Raw genomic sequence first — 21,245 nt, 5'->3', positions numbered from 1 at the left:
CTTTTGTATACCTATTGAGGAAGGAAGGATTGACAGAAGGATTATTTGAGGAGACCTAGTTACTCTGTTACCTGTGATACGTTAGTAATTGTCAAATACCTTCTCCCAAAATGGTTTAATTTTAGAACACTCCCACCAGATATGATTCACGGATCCCACTTCACTTTCACATCTCCAACGTGTTTCCGAAACTGTAGGGAACATTGCATGTAGTTTAGATGGGTAGTGATAGTTCTTTTCTTGTGCAGTCCCAGGAATTTATACACTGCTCAAAAAAATAAAGGTGACACACAAATAACACATCCTAGATCTGAATGAATGAAATATTCTCATTGAATACTTTGTTCTGTACAAAGTTGAATGTGCTGACAACAAAATCACACAAAAATAATCAATGGAAATCAAATTTATTAACCAATGGAGGCCTGGATTTGGAGTCACCCCTAAAATTAAAGTGGAAAAACACACTACAGGCTGATCCAACTTTGATGTAATGTCCTTAAAACAAGGCAAAATGAGGCTCAGTATTGTGTGTGACCTCCATGTGCCTGTATGACCTCCCTACAACACCTGGGCATGCTCCTGATGAGGTTGCGGATGGTCTCCTGTGGGATCTCCCAGACCTGGACTAAAGCATCCGCCAACTCCTGGACAGTCTGTGGTGCAACGTGACGTTGGTGGATGGAGCGAGACATGATGTCCCAGATGTGCTCAATCGGATTCAGGTCTGGGGAACGGGCGGGCCAGTCCATAGCTTCAATGCCTTCATCTTGCAGGAACTGCTGACACACTCCAGCCACATGAGGTCTGGCATTGTCCTGCATTAGTAGGAACCCAGGGCCAACCGCACCAGCATATGGTCTCACAAGGGGTCTGAGGATCTCATCTCGGTACCTAATGGCAGTCAGGGTACCTATGGCGAGCACATGGAGGGCTGTGCGGCCCTCCAAAGAAATGCCACCTCACACCATTACTGACCCACTGCAAAACCGGTCATGCTGAAGGATGTTGCTGGCAGCAGATCACTCTCCACGGCGTCTCCAGACTCTGTCACATGTGCTCAATGTGAACCTGCTTTCATCTGTGAAGAGCACAGGGCACCAGTAGCGACTTTGCCAATCCTGGTGTTCTGTGGCATTTCTTTGGAGGGCCCCACAGCCCTCCATGTGCTTGCCAGGGGTAGCCTGACTACCATTAGGTACCGAGATGAGATCCTCAGACCCCTTGTGAGACCATATGCTGGTGCGGTTGGCCCTGGGTTCCTCCAAATGCAGGACAATGCCAGACCTCATGTGGCTGGAGTGTGTCAGCTTTTCCTGCAAGATAAAGGCATTGAAGCTAAGGACTGGCCCGTCCTTTCCCCAGACCTGAATCCGATTGAGCACATCTGGGACATCATGTCTCGCTCCATGCACCACAGACTGTCCAGGAGTTGGCGGATGCTTTAGTCCAGGTCTGGGAGGAGATCCCACAGGAGACCATCCACAATCTCATCAGGAGCATGCCCAGGTGTTGTAGGGAGGTCATACAGGCCCGTGGAGGCCACACACAATACTGAGCCTCATTCAACTTTGTACAGAACAAAGTATTCAATGAGAATATTTAATTCATTCTGATCTAGGATGTGTTATTTGAGTGTTCCCTTTATTTTTTTGAGCAGTGTATTATTTAATGGCCTCTGTAAAGCCTTTGTAGTCCATGGCCCAATAGCATCTTTCCAAGAGAAGCCAATTGCATAGTGTGCCACTGTCCTGGGTCTGGGCTTGTGGCACTGCCATGGGCATGAACTCATTGCCGTCTTTCATGCTAAATAAACAAACAGTATTGTATTGCTAATTACCAGAAAGAGTATGGCACGTGTAGGTATAAAATCCACCAAAGATAGTTTAAAAGCCTTCAGCACAAACAGTGCGGTTGCTAAGAGTGGGACCTGTGCCTTCAGTTTAGATCCCTGTTGTAGTAAATTAGTTCATAAACATATATCAGGTGATGAAAACATGGCAACAAGGAACAACAGCAATTGCCTGGGTAATGATTTATATAGGAAGCTTTAAACGCGGAAATGAAGGGCAGTGGTTTCAATGTTCTTCACCAGTACCAGCTACATCGTCAAAAGCTGCTGAAAAAACACCGCTGTGTGTGAATGCAGCCCAACAGAAAAGAGACAATCATTTAAGAAAGTTCACCCTTAAGCCCGTTTTATTAAGACTGGTGTTGTACACGCTAGTCTTATTGAAGGGGCCCGCTGGAGTTAGATGCTCCTAATTCATTAAGGATTGTGTAACTCTAACGCCGGGGTCACACGACAATATTTCCCCTCATCCAAGAGAATCCAGACAATTATGCTAATCACACTCAGAATGGAGAAGATGGAGAATTTTTTCCCCCCATCTTCTCATCAGTCAGTTCATTATCTGAGAATGTCATCCAAGTCCGATGGTTTCCACGGACTCAATAACTTGCATGGCCGAGTGCGATCCGAATATCAGATGCAAACCCTGCATGCTGCGATTTTTTTTTTCCTCCGACTGGCTCAGTCCAAGCAAAATCTCAATGTGCATGGCCCCATAGAATAACATTATTTCAAGTCCGATCGCACTCTGACCGAAAATACGGTCATGTGCATAAGCCCTTAGGCGGTGTGCCCACCGTGAGTTTGTGGTGAGTTTTTGACGCTGTGTATTTTCACTGCTTCAAAAGCGCTGTCTTAGGGTATGTGCACATGTTGAGTATTTGGTGCATTTTCTGCGTTTCTGCATCTCTTGGCAGGAAAAATGTTGCCTAAAATACACATGTTTTTGATGCATTTTTTTCATGTGTTTTTGTTGCAGATTTTTCCTTACTCATTAGTATGGGTGAAATCTGCAGCAAAAACACTGAAAGAATAAATAAAGAATTATTTGGCATAATTTACACTGCTTTTGTGGACAGAGCTGACCTGGACTAGGTTAAAACCGCCAAAAGTCACAAAATTTTGCAGCATAAAAATATTTTTGACATTTCAAGCAGTAAACTGATGAATCAGAGCCATTGAGCTGTGTTTAGCCAAATCTAGTCTGTGTTCCTACCATATACCCCCCAAATAACAGACGCCAACCTTGCATTGGTTTCTCTGGTACAAACCAGTCACACTTCCCATTTACTAACAGGCGGAGGAAACTAAACTAACTATGATGCTCTCCATGGGTTCTTGCAATGCAGCTGAAAACCATGCGGCTATATTGCAGATTGCCAGTTATAGTGCATGCGATTTTTTTTCCCATGTAGACCATTGGTCAGTGTGAAACATTGGTTATGTGCACCTACACACTGGCCATAATGTGTCCATGTGCTCTTCGTTTGTGGTCTGTCGCATATGGACTGCAAACGGACTAATTAGACGCTCATCTGTATGAGCTATTATTCAATTATTTTTATGTGCATACAAAATCCCTAAAATCTTCACCTATAATGCAACGTATGAACCTAACCTAAACTTATTGTAAGTAAATACTTGCACTATAATTTTTGACCTATATTTGTTAAATGCTTAATGGCTAGCAAGTGAAGACGTCTTTTCTGCAGGCCTGCGACATTCTCTGACCTAAAAAATAGACTTCAGGTCAGCCAGAAGTAAAGGTTTTCATTCCTGTGCAGTGTATTGATCTGATCCTGTCAGTAGGGCCCACATACCACCTGCCCTCACAAATATCTCTCTGCTTGACTCCAATGTCATTCACCTTTCAGCATACCATAATGTACGTGTATGTTATGAAATGGCCTATAAAGGCGCCCTGACATACAGAGAAGCCATTAGGATCATTTGGCACAAAAAATGTACCCGTGCCATCAATAGCTGGGACCTATCTGTAGTTGACAGCCAAGCTCCTGCTGGAACAGTCCAGATCAGAGAAATCTCTCATCCATACTGTCTTAGCCCTTAGATGCCACAGTCTCTTCTGAACGCAGCATCTAAATAGCTTGGTGGAGTGAGGGAGCTCTCTTTGTCAGCATGCAGGCAGCCGATGTGCAGGCCAAGAACCTAACAAAGTCCCCCTTCCCCCCTGGTCTGCCATAGGTATAAGAGGCATGACTTAATTTATTGCATGTTAGTGTACGGGCTCATTCAGACAAGCGTGTTATACAGACTTGTGATGTCTTAGTATAAGGGAAAAGTCAGACACGAATTGCAATGCTTGGACTGACCGTCAGCTCTTCCCTCCCAAGTGTAACAGCATGTATTTCTATGCAGCTGTCACACTCTGGTCGGGAGAGCCGACGGCCAGTCCGAGCATTGTGTTGCGATCCTCATACGAGTTATACGGCCGTCTGAGTCTTCCCTTAGTCAGGCAATACACTGACCAACCTTAGTGAGACTGTTCAGATGACAGTTTTTTCTTTTTCATGTGGACTGACTGTCCGTGCGGAAAAACTCAAAGCATGCACTATTCTATTCTGAGTCTCAGATGAGACTCGCCAATTCAAGTCTATGGGAGCATAAAAGATACTGGATTCTAAGAGAACATCCAAGTGGCATCCGATTTTTATGGATACATTTCCATTATAAAACTAGGAAACTGTATTCAATCATGTAGATGTATGAACAGATCACACACGAATGTCAAACAAATGTAAAAAATGGACACACAGATGGCTCACAAATGACAATATGGATGAAACTCGAACAATTTTTCAAACTCGTCTGAACCCGGCCTAACGCCAGCAGTCAGTAATGGTTTGGAAAATAAAATCATATTGTTGCAGCTTCTATATAGTGGAACTTAAAAGAAAAAAAAAGAAGGGCCTCAAAAAAAAAAAAATAAACTTCATTTTTTTTTTTTATTTATGGCCACAGCTTATAGAATAATAAACAGTGGTGTATGTGACCATTCCTCCACCCCCAAAAATATATAAAAATGATTCAATAATGATATGTACCCTAACTAAGATGTAGACTGCAAAACAAAACTACCCCTCCTACAATCACCTCTAGGATTAAATAAAAAACATATTGCTTCTGGAATGCAGCATCACAAAAATATGTTGTTTTTCCCCACATAAGGCTGTGTGCCCACGATGAGTTTTAGGGGAGTTTTGGATGCTGCTTATTTTTTCTGTACAAAGCACACAGCGTCTTACAGTTTCAGGAAGGTGATTTATAGAAGTATCGCTGTTTTTTTACGTAGTGTAAAGTGACCTGCTGTGTAGGTTTAAAATTTGCAACATGCAAATTTCTTTTGCGGCTACGCTAAGTTTTATGTGCAGGTTTTCCCCATAGACTTGCATTAGATGCGTAAAATACACAGCGTCAAAAACGAGATGGAAACACGTAAAATAACACTCAAAAAACGCAGCTGACCTAATTTACATAGTAGGTGCAGAAAATCTGCAACATCAAAAACTCGCCAAAAGCTGATTGTGGGAACGTAGCCTAAGGTTGAGTTTTTAATGCTGCTTATTTTTGCTGTGTAAAAAAGCAGCGTCTTACAGTTGCAGCAAGGCGGATGGGATTTATAGATCAAATACTGAACGTGTGAACGTGGCCTAAGGGTATGTGCACACGGTCTGGATTTGCTGCGGTTTTGACGCTGCAGAATTTCTGCACCTAATATGCAAATTAGGTTAATTACAGTTTATGGCGCGGTTTTGCCGCATGTGTTTTTTGATGCATGCGTTTTTCATGTCTTCATGTTGAAATTTGCTGAGTTTTTTTTTTTTTTAAACAAACGTTATTGATCATCGTGTAGCGTTTTTGTGTGCTTTTCCGGTGCGGAAACGCTATTGAAACACACATGCAGTTTTTACGCATGCGGATTTTCCTCATCTAATGCAAGTCTATGAGGAAAATCCGCATGCGTTTCCGCAAGAGGAATTGACATGCTTCAGTCTGGAAAAACGTGCCTCATGTTAATGTCCATGGGTGATCCGCAGGTGCACAAAAACGCAGAGTGGGCATGGGATTTCTAGAAATCCCATCCACTATGCTGTAACATCTGGCCGCTACGGTTTTGATGCTGCATAAAAACGCAGCGTCAAACCCGCAGCAAATCCGGACCGTGTGCACATACCCTAAAAGTTATTTTACACATTCTGATTGTCTTTGGTGCTGATTACATTTTTTGTCACAAAAAAAACTTTCCAAAGTTACCAAAATTGGTCTTTTTGTAACCATCACAGTTTCTATATTTCCTATATAGTGTCCATCATGTATTTTTTCTTTCAGGCCACGTTCACACATTCAGTATTTGGTCACTATTTTATGAGCCAAAATCATGAGTGAAACAATCAGAGGAAAAGTATAATAGAAACACGTCACCACTAATGTATTTAATATCTACTCCTGGTTTTGGCTTACACATACTGAGGTAAAGAACTGACCAATTACTCAATGTGCACGTGGCCTTAAGGGCATGTGCACACGTTGCAGATTTGTTGCGTTTCTGTCGCAGTTTTTTCTGTGCAGATTTGTCACAAAACTTGACGGGTTTCCTGATGCCAGCAAAGTGGATGAGAATCCTGAAGTCTTGTGCACACGTTGCTTATTTGTGACTTGCAGATTTAAATCTGCAGTATATCAATTCTTTCAGCTTTTTTTGCTGCAGATTTCACCCATATTAATTAAAGGGCAAAAATCTGCAACAAAACCACACATTTTATATCATCCATTATGTATTTTTTTTTATATTTCCTGCAGTATATAGTATCCATCTTTTATTTTCTCTATAGGCCATTATATATTTCATTTATTTTCTCTATAGGCCGTTATATATTTCCTAGAGTCTGTCATGTACTTTATAGGCAGTTTTTTGTATTATCTATATAGTATCCATCATTTCCTTTCTCTTTGGGTAGTTTGTATATATATATCTCCATTATAGTATCCATCATGTAGCTTCTCTATAACTAAATTTCCTATATAGCCTATATCATGTATTTTCTCTGTAGACAGGTTTTATGTATTTTTTTATAATGTCTATCATGTAGTTTATAGGCAGTTTTGCTGTATTTTCTATACCCATCCTGCAGTTTCTCTATACTAAGCCGGCTGATATGTCTCCTGTACAGTACCCATTATCTGCTTTTACCTATAGGCAGTTTTTCCTGTATTCTCCATAGTAATCCGCACACAGAATAGCCGGTTACAGGCTCACAGTGACCTGCATAGAGCAGACCTGCAGTGCCTACATACGGCCACTAGATGTCGCTTGTATGCGGTTCACGGCGCTCAGATAAGCGGGTGCAGAGCTGCAGAGCCGGCCTGTACAGAAAGGGTTACTGCAGAGGAGGAAGCGGCAGCGGCAGCGGCGGCCGGTGGATGGGAGGAAGACGAGGGAAGCCCAGCATGCTCTATGTGCTGCATATACAGTACACGGCGCATCCTTCTCCGAGGGGCTGCGTGTGTACATGTGCATGCTAGGGGGCGTGGCCTCGGCTGTGTGCGCTGCCTCGTCTTGCCGCTGGTGGCAGCACTGAGCCGGAGAGACAAAAATAGCCAGAAATTTGCGGAGAAATATAAGGATTGTGTATGAGGGGAGGGAGAGCGGCATTAGGCTGGTTTCCAGGAGGAGCTTTTCTCTCCCCCTCTCCTCTCCCTCTTTTGTGTTATTTATAGACTCCCCTCTTTTATACTCCTTCCCTTCATGCGACGTGATGTGTCCCCGGCATTGCTGACACCTGGAGGAGCGGAGCCAGGAGGGGAGAGCAGGGGTGCAGCACCGGGAGGACCGACGCCAGCACACGGCCGCGAGCGCACAGGCTCCGGGACTATTTTTAGCGGCGGTCTTCCCGTCGCAGGAATATAACCTAGAGATCTGGGGGGGGGAGGCCGCCGTGCTGCGCCTTGTATTCTCCTCAGCGACATCCGCAGGATCAGAGCGCGTAGTACGGCCGTGTGACCGCAGACATGGGCTGCTTGGGCAACAGCAAGACGGAGGATCAGCGCATAGATGAGAAGGCGCAGCGAGAGGCCAACAAGAAGATCGAGAAGCAGCTGCAGAAGGAGAGGCTGGCCTACAAAGCCACACACCGGCTGCTGCTGCTGGGTGAGAGGCCTGCGTGCCCACCGCCGGGCTGGGGAGGGGGCAGGCACCGGGCACCGCACCGGCAGCAGGCCTACATGCCTTCTGTCTACCCCATATCTATATATCCATATGAAGACCTGTGTGTATCTGTAGAATCTATGGATCTCACATCTATAGCTGCCTAGAATGAATATATAGATTTTCTCTACCTTTAGAGACCAGGACTATGTGACCGCCCAGGTCTATGCACCTCTGGGACTGGGGTCGGGGTACTTCCACCTTTTCTTATCTGATTTCTATACATTATATATACATGATTGCTATGATATACTGGAGTGGTGACCGCAGCGACGCCTGATGGATATAGACTGACGTGATTCCATGAAGACCGGACCTCAATGTCTCTTTCTGTTTTGGCAGGTGCTGGTGAGTCAGGAAAAAGCACGATTGTCAAGCAGATGAGGATCCTCCATGTCAATGGATTTAATTCCGAGTAAGGATGCTGCATGATGTGTATTGTGGGATGTGATGGACGCCGCTCGGTGATATGGCTCTTTTCTGCCCTATTTCTTGCTGGTTAAACAAGCCGCTCTCATTGAGCATGGCCGGCCGTGTGGTTTCCTACCCCCGGCGCCTGCTCTACTGTATATTCTGCTGTTGCTACTGCAGCGTTTGACAGGCCCTTGTGTAGCAACAACATGGCGACTATACTTTTACCTAGCAGCAAATATCTAAATTCTGTGTCTGTGTGTGCAGAAGGGAGGCTGCAATAATACCAGCCGAGGATGTGGCGCTTTTGCAGACATCACTATTTGCAGATGTTAAATAGGAGAAATATCATATGGCTAATGTAATGTGTGCACAGTGCAGACACATGCTCCTGCAGCTGCTGGACGTTGCCCTGTGTGTTGGCATTATGGTGACAGTGCTTATGGCCACATTCTAAGTAGTTATTACTGCTGGATTGCTAATTTTGATCTGTATTTTTATTAATTTGTATCAATAATGACTAGGCACAATTCCTATGTTATACTTGGCATTAGGGCATTGTGGAGTCTGAGCCGGGCTGTCATTGTTGTACATTATACCTGCCACCTTCCTTATTACCTGGGTATTGTCCCAGGACTGCAGCATTGTATCATACTTTGTTGTATTAGGGACAACACACATTGTCAGGCCGCAATCCTGGTCACGCAGCAAAGATCACTACATTGCAGCGTAATGCCGGTGAATGGGGTGGCCCTGTGACCCACAAGATGCTGCAGTTGTGAGAAGCAAGGTGCTACTGGAAGGATTTTTTTGCAACTTGCTTGCTACGGTTGCAGTGTAGCAGCTGCATAGCACAATCTTTCTCGCGGCCAAAATTATCATTGTATGGTATATGCTTAAATATTGTCTCCCATGAGTTTTATAAGTGAAATATCACTTTATGCCACGTAATGCACCTTTAACACATCTCCTCTCTTACACAGAGAAAAGAAACAGAAAATTCAGGACATTCGGAAAAATGTTAAAGATGCCATTGTGGTAAGTGTGCGTTCTGATCATCCTTGGCAATCTACAGATTCCCTGGCATGGGCTAACTCGCTGGGGTACATGTTGCTGCTTTATTCATAGTGTTTTAGGGGAATGAAGCCATTCGTATACCATGACACAAGTTTACTGGGTGTTAATGTAGTGCCATAATATACAGAGCTGTGCAGCTCTCATTCCCAAGGGTTAGTTATGTGTATATGTATATCTGAGCTGGCACTGGTTACGGGACTTTTCAAGAGCCCCTGGAATCCAAAGCGTTGACCATAGGAAGCGTGTGGAGGTAACATATGGTAAATCGCTGTGACCCTCAGGAAGCACCTGTAACGCACGTCTCTGCTTGTAAACTACCAAGCGCACGAACCACGTTTTACCTAATTATTGTGCGCTTGTGATTTTAAAGCAAAAGTAACATTAATGTGTTGTATTCCCTTACAGACAATAGTATCTGCAATGAGCACATTAATACCCCCTGTTCCACTGGCTAATCCAGAAAACCAGTTCCGAATTGATTACATCAAGAGTATAGCGCCACTGTCGGACTTTGATTATACACAGGTAAGACGCTGGTTTTCCTTCTCTATGTGGTGGATTTTTTGTTTGAGGCTTCTGTGGCTCTGCGATATGTGCTGTCTATTGGCTGACATTGCAGTCATTATTGGTTAACCAATAACCCTAAAAAGTTAGAAGCTAGTAGTAAATTACCAGGCATAAGATCCATTTGTCACAATTGTCATTTATTAAAGGTCTACAGTAGATACGCGTCCCACAGTCATAGCCAGACCTTGTTTTATGGCCCTGGCAGCCAGTGAATTTGCTTATAGTCTAATATTCCACAGTATCATTTGTTTGCTATCAAAGGGGTTTGGTGCCTGTATCGTGTTGTAGTTATTGACCTACGTAAAATATGGAAAGTGCGTATTAACCGTAGACACACTGTGTGCTTGTCAGTCAGGTGTTAAAGAACACGCTGATACGTTTTAGATATTGTTACATTTGTATAAATGTTTTGGCACAGTGAATATTCTGATGAGGGTTATAGTTCCACCGGTGGAAGTTATGGTGTAATCCTTTCTGGTGTCTGAGTAATGTTATACCACTTTTTTCAGGAGTTACATAACCTGTATTGATCGCTATGATACAGAACCATTTGACTATGCAAATGTGGCATTGAATATATGCAAGGAACAATTTTATCATTACATGACAGTAAATGCTTTGTTTTAAAGAGCCTGCTCATATGTGACCTACAGGAATGTGGAGTAGTTAGAAATGTTATATTAAATATATATGATTTATAGGAGACATTAATTACATAGCTTGTGGATTTGCTTTCATAGGAATTTTAATCGTATAAATGCCATGAAAAAAAAAAATGTAATTTGCAATTCTTAATAATAAGGCCTCATTCAGACGTCAGTGATTTTTCTTGTCTGAAAATATAAACTTAATTTTCATCAGTTATTTAGATCAGATTTTCATCAGTGTTTGGTTACTCTGTCAGTTCTTACCTTCAACCGGTTCGTTAGATTGTTTTTTTTATTTTTTTGCGTACGAGAAGTTTTACTTAAACTTGTATTAAACAGACATGAAAAATCAATTGGCACATGGATGGTTTCTGAGTGCTGTCTGACTTTTTTTTTTCTTCCATACACTTGCATTAACGAGTTTGATCCGTAACTGTTCAAAATGAGCAATGTCTCTGTGTTTTGGTGCAAACCACTTTAGTCTGCAAAAATATACAGACATGTGAACAGCTCATAAACTATAATACAAGTACTGTCCTTGAAAAATAGATAGGACTTGTCTGTGCTAAACTGACATCTGAAGGAGCCCTAAAGCCCCTAATTCAGCTGTTCACAGTTTGTGTATTGGAGCCATTTATGAAGGAGTTGGGAGTTTTGCTAGGAGTCAGAAGTTTGTTCTACCAACTCCACAGCCCTGCTGGACAAATTCCAAGAGCCAGGTAGCAGGCCAGTATGCTAAGAAATTTGCCGCCGATGACTAAAGTGTTGGACTTTATGGTTCTGAGGTCTTGTAGTTTCAGTGGTGGTTTGTACACTTATAGCCCGTGGAACTGGCCTCTAAATTCTACTGGGATTTGTCTAACCCCAGAATATGCTGTCTTTTAAGTCACCTCTGCATCATGTTCAAAAACTTGAATTGCGAAGTTGGCTACTGTGATGAAAACCATTTCTAATTGCTTAAGCCTTGGGTTTCTGTAAACCTGCATTGCTTTGTGCCACTGTCCAATGTCACAACTGGATTGACAGCCACATTAAATGTTAGAATCCATAGCTAATAGTGCTCATTTACACCCCAAAAAATACTTGGTTACATCATGAAAGAAATGCTAAAAATGTTTCCTCTTACTTGATGATAGTGTTTGTGTGCACATCGTCATCGCTGACTGTACGGTATATATAATTCCCTGATTTTATCTAAAATGAGCATCTTCTATTAAAGTCTGAGAATGTTTCAGGTTCCAAAGAGATGAAAAATGTAAAAGTTGTAGGACTTATTTAGTTTGTGTCTTTTTGGATGAAGTGAGCAAATTGGTGGTAGAAACCTGAAGATGAAGAGTTGTACGCATGACTATCCACAATGTGTGTGTCCCCGGTCATATTTTACCTTACTTAGTTGTGTTCAGTATTGTGAATACCAAAACAACCTATTCAAATTAAATGCAACGTAGTATTTTTATTCCAAGGAGCAAATTACTATCAAAGTAGTGAAGTGTCTGATAACCATTATTTGTTACAATGTGATCGGTTTATCACAGGTTTGATGGTTGGTTCTGAATTCACCAATTTCTCACCACAACCCAAACGCACCTCCCAATCATATAATGTGAAATTATCACCCAAAATTTTAAAATGAGTATTATACATTTTAGTGGCATTTACTTTTACCCGACTGTTCTTCTACCATGGAGGAGGTTGTGGTTAGCACTAGCAATCATTATCCTTGGACATTTTGTGCGTTGAATAGTCTTAGGGTCAACTTTACGATATGTTTATTTGGCTGTTTTGTGTGTGTTGTACTTGCTTTTTTTTGACTGTCTTCAATCATGCAGGTGTGTCATTCATTTATTTAATTTATTTGTTTTGTTGTTTTTTTTTTTTTTTTTCTTTTTGTAATATATAATGTATGGCTGCCTTGTTCTCGGCAAATCAGAGGATCAGTTTTTCAATAATGCCTTTATTTGATAGTCTTTTAAAACTTAGTTAATCAGAAGAATCTGTTAAAATGATCAATTTTACATGCTCAAAGCAAACCCAAACCGGTGTCCTAGAATATCATTTCATTTCTTGTAATGCACATATTCTATAATAGAAATACCCTCCTACGTCACAGTGACTATGGGCCCCCATTCTGCAATCTTATGTTGACCAGGTCCTGATTGACATTTGTTCAAGTTAACAGGAATTGACTGGATTCATTTTTAATCCTGATTTATTGATCTGTTTTATGCCCTTTGTGCAGTAGCGGTAGCAGATTAAGGGCACACTGCGCTGGTAGCTGTGGACTGTGATGGCGATACATTACATAATCTCCTATCTTCATTCACTTTGTTAGGTTGGGGTTCTGGGGAAAGTGGTGTGAATCCATTGACTGCATTGTCCTGCGTCTGCTCTGGCAGTTTCCTGATTCTTGCTCGTACATTTTGTGTGATCAGTCAATGAACCAAAATGATGTTATGGAAAGTGGAAGTACAGTATCTGAGTAATATGAACACTGAGTATTGGTAGCATTGAGTTTTACCATCAATGATTTGCTCAGATACCACAAATCATAGGTGAAAAGCATCATTAACCGGCCTTGTGAATATATTATGGGACTGGGCACAAAAATATACAATCTGGAAAGAATCCATAGTTTATTAAAACTTTCAGTAAATCTTTACTTTTTAGTTAATGCTATATAAAATACTGTAAATGTTTTACTTTAATATTTTCACTAAAATGCTTGTTCTAAGAGGCTTTGCTATACTTTTAGGCATTTCAAAATATTTTGAAGTTATTTAAGAATGCACAGGACATGGAATAGGTTGTTGTTTTTCCTTGCTGCCTCTTCTTTGTTAGTTACACATAACCACTTGTATCCAGAAAGAGGATTTTAGGTTTGATCACTCATCAGAATAGACAGATATCGCTCAGATGTAATCCTACAGTGGCTGACCTTTCTAGAATTCAGTAGGGTTAAATATGATTCTTTACCTTTTTGGTGTTAAAAAAAAAATAAAATAAGGAAATGTAATTGGGTCGGGGTGTGAGATATAAACATATTAAGCATCATTTCTTACAAAGGTGATTTCAGTGCAGTTTTTCAATCTTACTATTTTTGTTAAAATCACTGAATGATTTGTATTTTGTAGTTTTCGTTTTTGTCTATTACTTATTTCCAGTTTCCTCAGTAACTTGTACTGAAATAAACAGACAGAAAGCTCCAGTACTTGGAAAGTTCTGCATCATTGTCCTGTTCCTAGTGACGGGGAAATCTAATTTGTAATCTGTGTCTGGTTTTAGTTAAGTTCATGAAGGGAGATGGGATGGCTGAGACTATATACCCGACACCACTACTGATGTGGCAGTAGCTGGGCCACAGTAGTTATCCTTACTATTTAAAACAAAAAATATATGGAACAACTTGGGATTGTTTGGTTGTTCACACGCAGCTTTTTTTTTTGCAGCATTTTTTTTTTAAATCAAATAAGCTGCTGGTGGGTTTTTTCACCCATAGAAAGAGATGAGAGCGTGCAAAAAAAACCCAGTTTATTCACCAAAACCTAACATATTGTAGACAAATAACACATATAATCTACACCCATCCCCAAAAAAATCATTGCAAAAAATGCAGCAAAACCTGTCTTCTGTATAGCGTTTCGCTTCCAAAAGAGGAGGTTTTGGCTGAATAAAAAAAAATGCTGAACATTTCCTTAATACACTATAAATAAAAAATTAACAACCATTAACTGAATAATCAATAGTGCTGTATCGGTTATGATCTGTAACTTACAAAACAACTATCAACCACCTTTAAAAAAAATCTCTAAACTATTCCCAAAATTTCATTTTTTTTATATTCTTCCCCAAATACATGCAGTAAGTGTCCTTTTGCACAGCAGATAAATTGCTCACAACAAGCATTGATTTGACAATGTAGCAAATATACATGTTATTCACATGATCATAGGTTTGTGTGATCGTTCATACAGAACTATTTAAGTTTAACCATTTAAGGTCAGCACTGACCTGTTTACATGAGGGGATGGCTGGCGACAAACTACATTTTCAATATGGTTAAAATTTAGTATCTACGACAAGCTTTTGCTCAGTTCTTTGCACTGTCCAAGGATCATTGTCCCGTGTAAGCTGCAGTAGATTTAATAAGTTTCACCATCAATAGATTACTATCTTGAAAATTTGGCTTTATTTCAGATCAGAATAAGTGTGGTTTTTGTAGTTATTTCTGCAGAAAAATTTCTTTTGCTGTATTTCTAAATGCAGGAAGCGCTAGGTATTATTTTTTTTTAAGACATTAAATTATCTTAGGGTACAGTAGCAGACCTATGTAAGTCTGCATCATCCTAAAGAAAATTGTTAGTAGACTGATCAGTGGTAACTTCAGTATCCAGACTGGATGGAAACAGACAATAGTGTGCCCCTTCTGCGCTGTGTTTTGATGGTTGCATACATGTAACCAATAACATGCGATGTTATGTACACGGTCCCTTGTGCTCTAATTAACAGATAAATAAAAAAAGAGTGAAAAACATTGCATGTTTAATTGGCGGTTATGAGGTAAACGATGTCCCCCATGTCTTTTCGCTTAAATTAGCAGGTATTTTCTTGCAGTATTTCATCAGTTTTGTGGATCTTGTACAAATATTACAAAGTGCATATTACACAAACAAATGGAAAGCTTTGCTGCGCTGAGCCAAAAAAAGTAAGCTTGTGCAGCAGAGAAATATTAAAAGTAAATTTAAAAAATTACACTTTTTTTTTTTTTTTTTTTGCTTTAAAAAAGAAAAGTAAAAGTTTTTTTTATATATTTTTTGTTTTGTTTTACTGTTCATTGACTAGTCCTTCTTCCATTCAGTGGCTTTTTGTCAAAAATTCTAAAACGACACAAGCCCAATTTATATTCTGTATTTTTTGGTTTATTACAATTTTTGCTTAACCTCTGTCCTGTGACTGCACAGGCAATATGGATAAAAAATATATATATTTTTTTATTTACGGTAATTATCTTTTAATGGATAAAGTTTATTTCTGTATTGGTAATATTGAAAATGTTATATAATGAGAAATGCCTAAATATCCAATTCCAGTTTTAGGAAAACAAAAGTTAGTTTTTGCCCATACATAAACTTTTCTTAGGTTTTTAGACTGTAATTTTGAAGGAAGAGAAACTCTGCGTCTGATACTGGAATGAATCCTTTAAAATTTCCATCATTCTAATTTCCTAATCATGGGTTTCAACTTAGCAGTTCAGAAAACAAAATATATGTGATGAATATTTCCAGATTCCAAAGATGATGACCTTTTATAATTCTTTCCTACCTAGAATCTATATGGAGTTGTTGCAACCGCTACTCCTATAAGCAGCTATTTCTGGCCTTTGTTCTTCATTCTTCCAAAAAAAAAAATGTCTGCCCTCATGATGACTTCTTGATTTCACATTTATATTCAGGCTTGTGATTGATCCTTATATGCTTCCTAAAATAACTTCTTTAACTGCTATGTGTATTTAGTTGCCTGATTATATAATGGTGATAATATAAGAAGTGATATAGTGATACCACACGGGTTACAGTATGAATACATTTGCACTTTACCTAAGTGTTTAAAGGGAATCTGTCAGCAGCTTTTCACACCCCATACTATTTGTATGCGCATGTAGTTCTTTCAAAGACCAGTCCAGCAATAACTTTTACATGGTCAGTCTATTCCTCCATTACTGAGAAATCACTGAAATAATCTGCAAATGAGGCTTAAGAACTGAAGCCTCTGTCACTCCAGCTCTATTCCTATCCCAGCTCAGTCTCCTCCTGCTTGACTGCCAGCTTGTCTTCAGGCAAAGTAACCATCAGTCAAGCATCACGAGGGGGTGGTTTTGTATGGGGATTAGAGCTGGAGTGACAGAGGCTTCAGATATACAGCCTCATTTGCATATAAATTTTAATGCTGATTTCTCAGTAATGGAGAAATGGATTGGCCATGTAAATGTGTTGCTTGACTTGTCTTTGAAAGGGCTATATGCACATATAAATAGTTTGGGATGTGAAAACTTGCTGACCCTTTAATTTTGACGAAGCACCAAATAGTTACTTTTGACTCTCTTAAACTATTTTACAGTCTATAGAGGATCGCTATCATTACAAATTTGTATTCATTTGTCATAAAGACAAGTTTTGCAGCTTTTCCTAAAAGTAGATCACACCTAAGATCAGAGAAAGTCCTTGAAGGAATGTTACGTATGTTACGCTTCTTGAACCTGACATGAGGTGGTTGAGCACACATTAATGAGTGTGCCTATCTATGGCAGAGCATGACGCAGGTAATTAATATAGACCGTATGACAGATCCGTTCTTTGTGAAGAATATTCAGCTCCAAACCAGTTCTCTGTTCATTACATCAATGGCCCCGCTGCTCTCTGTAAACAAAACTTTATTAACAGTAGACCAGATCCACTTCTGCACACTAGAGATTTATTTTAGAGTGGTTACTATTCTGATTAACGTACTGTTGCAACAAGCAATTTAAAAAAAAAAATACATTTTAATTTGTAACTCAAAGATTTTGTTGTTTTTTTTTTTTTCTCTAACTCCACTCCACCCCTGTGATCAAATCTATTTGTTACCCTCAGGTGCTGGATAGTAACTCATATTCCAAATAGTTACTGTAAATTCTCTTTCTTTTCTCTTAAATGCATATTTTTTCAGTATATATATTTGCTTATGCATTTTAATTTTTGCAAAATTTTCTATTGTTTCTTTACAATTTTTGAGCCATTTGGCTTCTACAGCCTCTGTCTCATAGCACATAAAAACTGCAGAATGAGTATGCAGTCAAATCTGTCAGTGAGCTCCTCTGACGGCAAGTATGTAGTTCTTATCTTTCTTCTCTTAGCTGATTTATAGCCAGTTGAAAAATAATTTTCTTGTGGTCATAAATGGGCTTATTAGGGTGACACTCTTGCTGTTTGATAAGCTTATGATTGTTAGGGTTGTTTGTATACATAACGTTTTTAAAGGCGAGTACGTTCTGAAACCCACCTGAAGAAACAGCATTTACAAAACGCTCCAAAAAAAATAAATGTGCATAAATATGTAAAGACTACTTGCTGTTCATAATGTTTCCTGATGCATCTTACCCTTGAAAACTCAATGTTTTTAGCTAAAAAAACATGCTTTAAATAAAAATAAAAAAATCCATCAAAAATGACATGTGAAGCTATAGTAAATTTCTTAAATATGTATGAAAATGGAAGTGGTCTCAAAATATTGGATTGTAACACCAAGGGGCAGACTGTCTTTTTGGTCAGTTATAAGGAACAATACCTCAGTATTTGAGAAACATGACATTAGTATTCCCATTTTGGAAATGTTTGTTTGCAGGTCGGCGGTCATTTAATAGTCTGTTTACATGGGCCGAGGAGTAATACAGAAAGAGCCCAGCAGAGTAAAGTAAGGCTATGTTAACACTAGGCGTTTTTTCAGTGTTTTTTTTTTTTGTGTGCAACAAAACCTGATCTCTTGGCAGGAAAGAGGCTGCGTCAAAAACACCGGTTTAGGTGTGTTTTTTGGTGCATTTTTCATGATCCCATAGTTCAGCTTTGCTTTCACCACAGAACCATGAACACAGGTCACCAATGCAAGACATATGGGAAACCATATTAACCAGAATTACACATATTAACCAGAATTACAAATGTAACAGTGGGGGAGGTGAATTGTTTAGGAATAGTTTACCTAAGACATTGGCAGAGCATTGAGTTTGAAGGACACTCTTTATTTTTACACTATGGTGGTCTGCTATTGAGTTGCTCAGGGATTGTTCAATTTCACACCTCTGTGGGCCACAGGTATTGTTCAGTCTCACACCTAGCTTGGCCAGTGTTTATGTTGTACACATAACTAATTTAATTAAACAGTCCTAATCCAAAATTCCATCTCAGGTGACCAAGACAAGATGGTGAAATCACAAAAATAAATGAGTTTCACATACTGCTGTACTTGCTTTTTTACCTAAAACCACAGCAAAACCTGATAGTGTGAACATAGCTAGCTAGGCATTTTTTTCACCACCCATTACTTTCAATAGGTGAAAAATGCACAAAAAACGCTGAAAGAAGTGACATGCTCTATTGTGCAAAAAAAAAAACATGCAAAGCACAAAATATTGATGACACAAAAACCGATGTGTGTGCATGAGATTTCTGAAATCTCAGACTTTGCAGGTACTGTAAAACGCAGCTGAATATTTGCATAGAAAATGCCTAGTGTGAACATGGCCTTAGATCAAGAAATCTAGTAAGCCTGCCTATATAAGTGTCTTTTTAAGGCTCACATAAAACAAGACTTCCTGCTTTCGCCAACTTGTCAGTGTGTAAGACTCGGGTCTAATTTCCTTGTTCAAAGGCTTTGAGGTATGGTTCGTATAACTTCAATAAATCCAAAATAATGAGTCCTTCAGTTGTGTCCCCCGGCTGGTGGCTACTACCTAAAAGTCTATCTCCACGAGAGAAGTGCCTGTTTGCTGCTCCTGATTGCAAACTTTGGTGTGCAGCTTGGACATGCTGATCCTACATGTTTCAGACACCGGTCTCCTTCACCAGGGATCCCTTGAACAAGAAAAGTGGACCTATAGACTCTTGTACACCAACAGGTTGGCATATCTACTATGTTTTTAGTGTAGTCTATTGATCCTACGAGGTCTAGAGTACTTGGATACACAGTGCCATGTACAGTATGTGGGTGTTATAATACACATGTTTCACTTTTATCACTATGCACGAGTAGTATGTTTATTTGCAGAATATAATCATTTATCCCAAGGTGGTTGGGAGTGTTACAATGCAGCAGGTGATCTGTGGGTGGACTTAATAAGCGCCACTGGTTATTTTGATTTTATAAGACACTGAGTACTGCAGCCAATCACTGGCCTCAGCGGTATATGGCATGAGCAAGGGGGTAAGTGATTTATTGCAGCAATTTAGTGGGAAATACGGGATGTGACGTGTGCAGCTGTATAGTAAACGGTAGACCAGCAGGGAGGATCTGGGATGTGATGCTGGAACAGCAAGAAGATCAAGGGTCAGTATATATTCTAATATTACTGATTTTAAATATATAATTTAGGTTATTTTTTATGTGGCTTTTTACTTAATTTGGACAACACCTTTAACTTTATTGCCTTGGGTAGTGCATCTAAAAAAGCTGGTGCCACACCAGAAAAGTCTTGAGAAGGGAATGTGAGTTTTTTTGGATGCTAGTGAATGGAGAACACTGGTATGATGGTAAGAGATTAAGGAGATATAGGATGTTGCAGTTTTGTGGGTGTTTGTGATCAGGAGAATGAAACTGAATAGACAGTAGTCCGAAGGCTTAAAGAAAAAGTATGGTGTTGTGTATGTATCTGGAGGTGGAGAGTAAAAGCCGTGTTGTCTGCTATCATGGAAGAAGTCCATCCCAGGTACATGTGCAGTCGTGGACAGATTGCACATTGCTGCATCGTGTGTGTGTTTGTGTCATTCCTTTCTACCTTTGTTGCGTGTGTTTTTGAGATTATGGCACACAGGCGTCAGCATTGTGAAATATTGATTGAATACTGAGCCACTTGCACAGATGGTACTGTGCAGAGATTTCACAACACATGACTGTGGCACAACTGGACCTGAGACCTGTCGTATAGGTCTCAATATATAGACCATCAATATATGGGGACCAGGTCCATATATTGATGGGCCAAGGGGCTCTGCACCCAAAAGTGAAGCAACCACGACCACATGGTTCCTCTTTGCAAATCGGGTCTCTGGAACTCAAAAATAGTTGTAAAACAGTTGTCAAAAGTGGACATACCATATAAAGGGGTCATCCACAATTATCCATAGTTGTACTGTACTTTTTTAAAAATAAAAAGTGCCACCATTGTACATACTGTAGGTTGTGTATGGTAATTTAGAAACTTTGGTCTATTTGCTTCACTGGTGCCAAGATGCAGAAGCAAACACAATTGGACCCATGTGGTGCTGTTTCTGGAAGAAATCGGCCATGATTCTGTAACCTTGTAAATACTTTCTCTCCTAATATGAAATGCAAGCAAATAAACCCTGCAGTACTTTCATGCCTCTTACTCCTTGTTAACCTAACATACGTATGGTGGTAAGCTCAGACTAACAGAGCATCAGACCTAGATACCATGACATCTTGGACTAACAGAATAGTTTCAACTAAACTATTGTCAGTTGTTTTTTTTTTTTTTTTTTTTTTTTTTTCATTTTAGGTGCATTACAGTAATAAAACAAATGGTTGAAAAGCTGTACAAGGGATTAAAGGGGTTATCTCAGGACAACAACCCCCCTGTCTTTAGGGCATAAAGACATTATTAATATTTTATTTACTTTTTTTAACCCCTTAGTGACCAGGCCAAATTTTTCTAATTTGACGTGTCACTTTGTGGCAATAACTCTGGAATGTTTCAACA

At 39.9% G+C, this 21,245-nt stretch overlaps 1 protein-coding gene across 2 annotated transcripts in view; it reads left to right on the top strand.

Annotated features, from left to right (window-relative positions):
- The window catches only part of GNAL (G protein subunit alpha L), a 319,159-nt gene that overhangs the window by 148,597 nt on the left and 149,317 nt on the right, over positions 1 to 21,245 (top strand). Inside the window, exons 1-4 of one of the 2 annotated variants that reach the window (XM_073679010.1) lie at positions 7,263 to 8,021; positions 8,421 to 8,493; positions 9,473 to 9,527; positions 9,972 to 10,091. In XM_073679010.1, the coding sequence (XP_073535111.1) occupies positions 7,883 to 8,021; positions 8,421 to 8,493; positions 9,473 to 9,527; positions 9,972 to 10,091 (387 nt within the window). In that variant the 5' untranslated portion in view covers positions 7,263 to 7,882. Of the gene's footprint in view, positions 1 to 7,262; positions 8,022 to 8,420; positions 8,494 to 9,472; positions 9,528 to 9,971; positions 10,092 to 21,245 lie in introns of those variants that run through there. The other variant, XM_073679009.1, reaches the window with a different exon arrangement.

This window comes from Phyllobates terribilis, unplaced genomic scaffold (assembly GCF_046119375.1).
Source record: "Phyllobates terribilis strain yellow unplaced genomic scaffold, ASM4611937v1 Scaffold_4__5_contigs__length_816908805, whole genome shotgun sequence".
Taxonomy (NCBI): domain Eukaryota; kingdom Metazoa; phylum Chordata; class Amphibia; order Anura; family Dendrobatidae; genus Phyllobates; species Phyllobates terribilis.
This window is presented reverse-complemented; position numbering and strand designations above follow the sequence as displayed.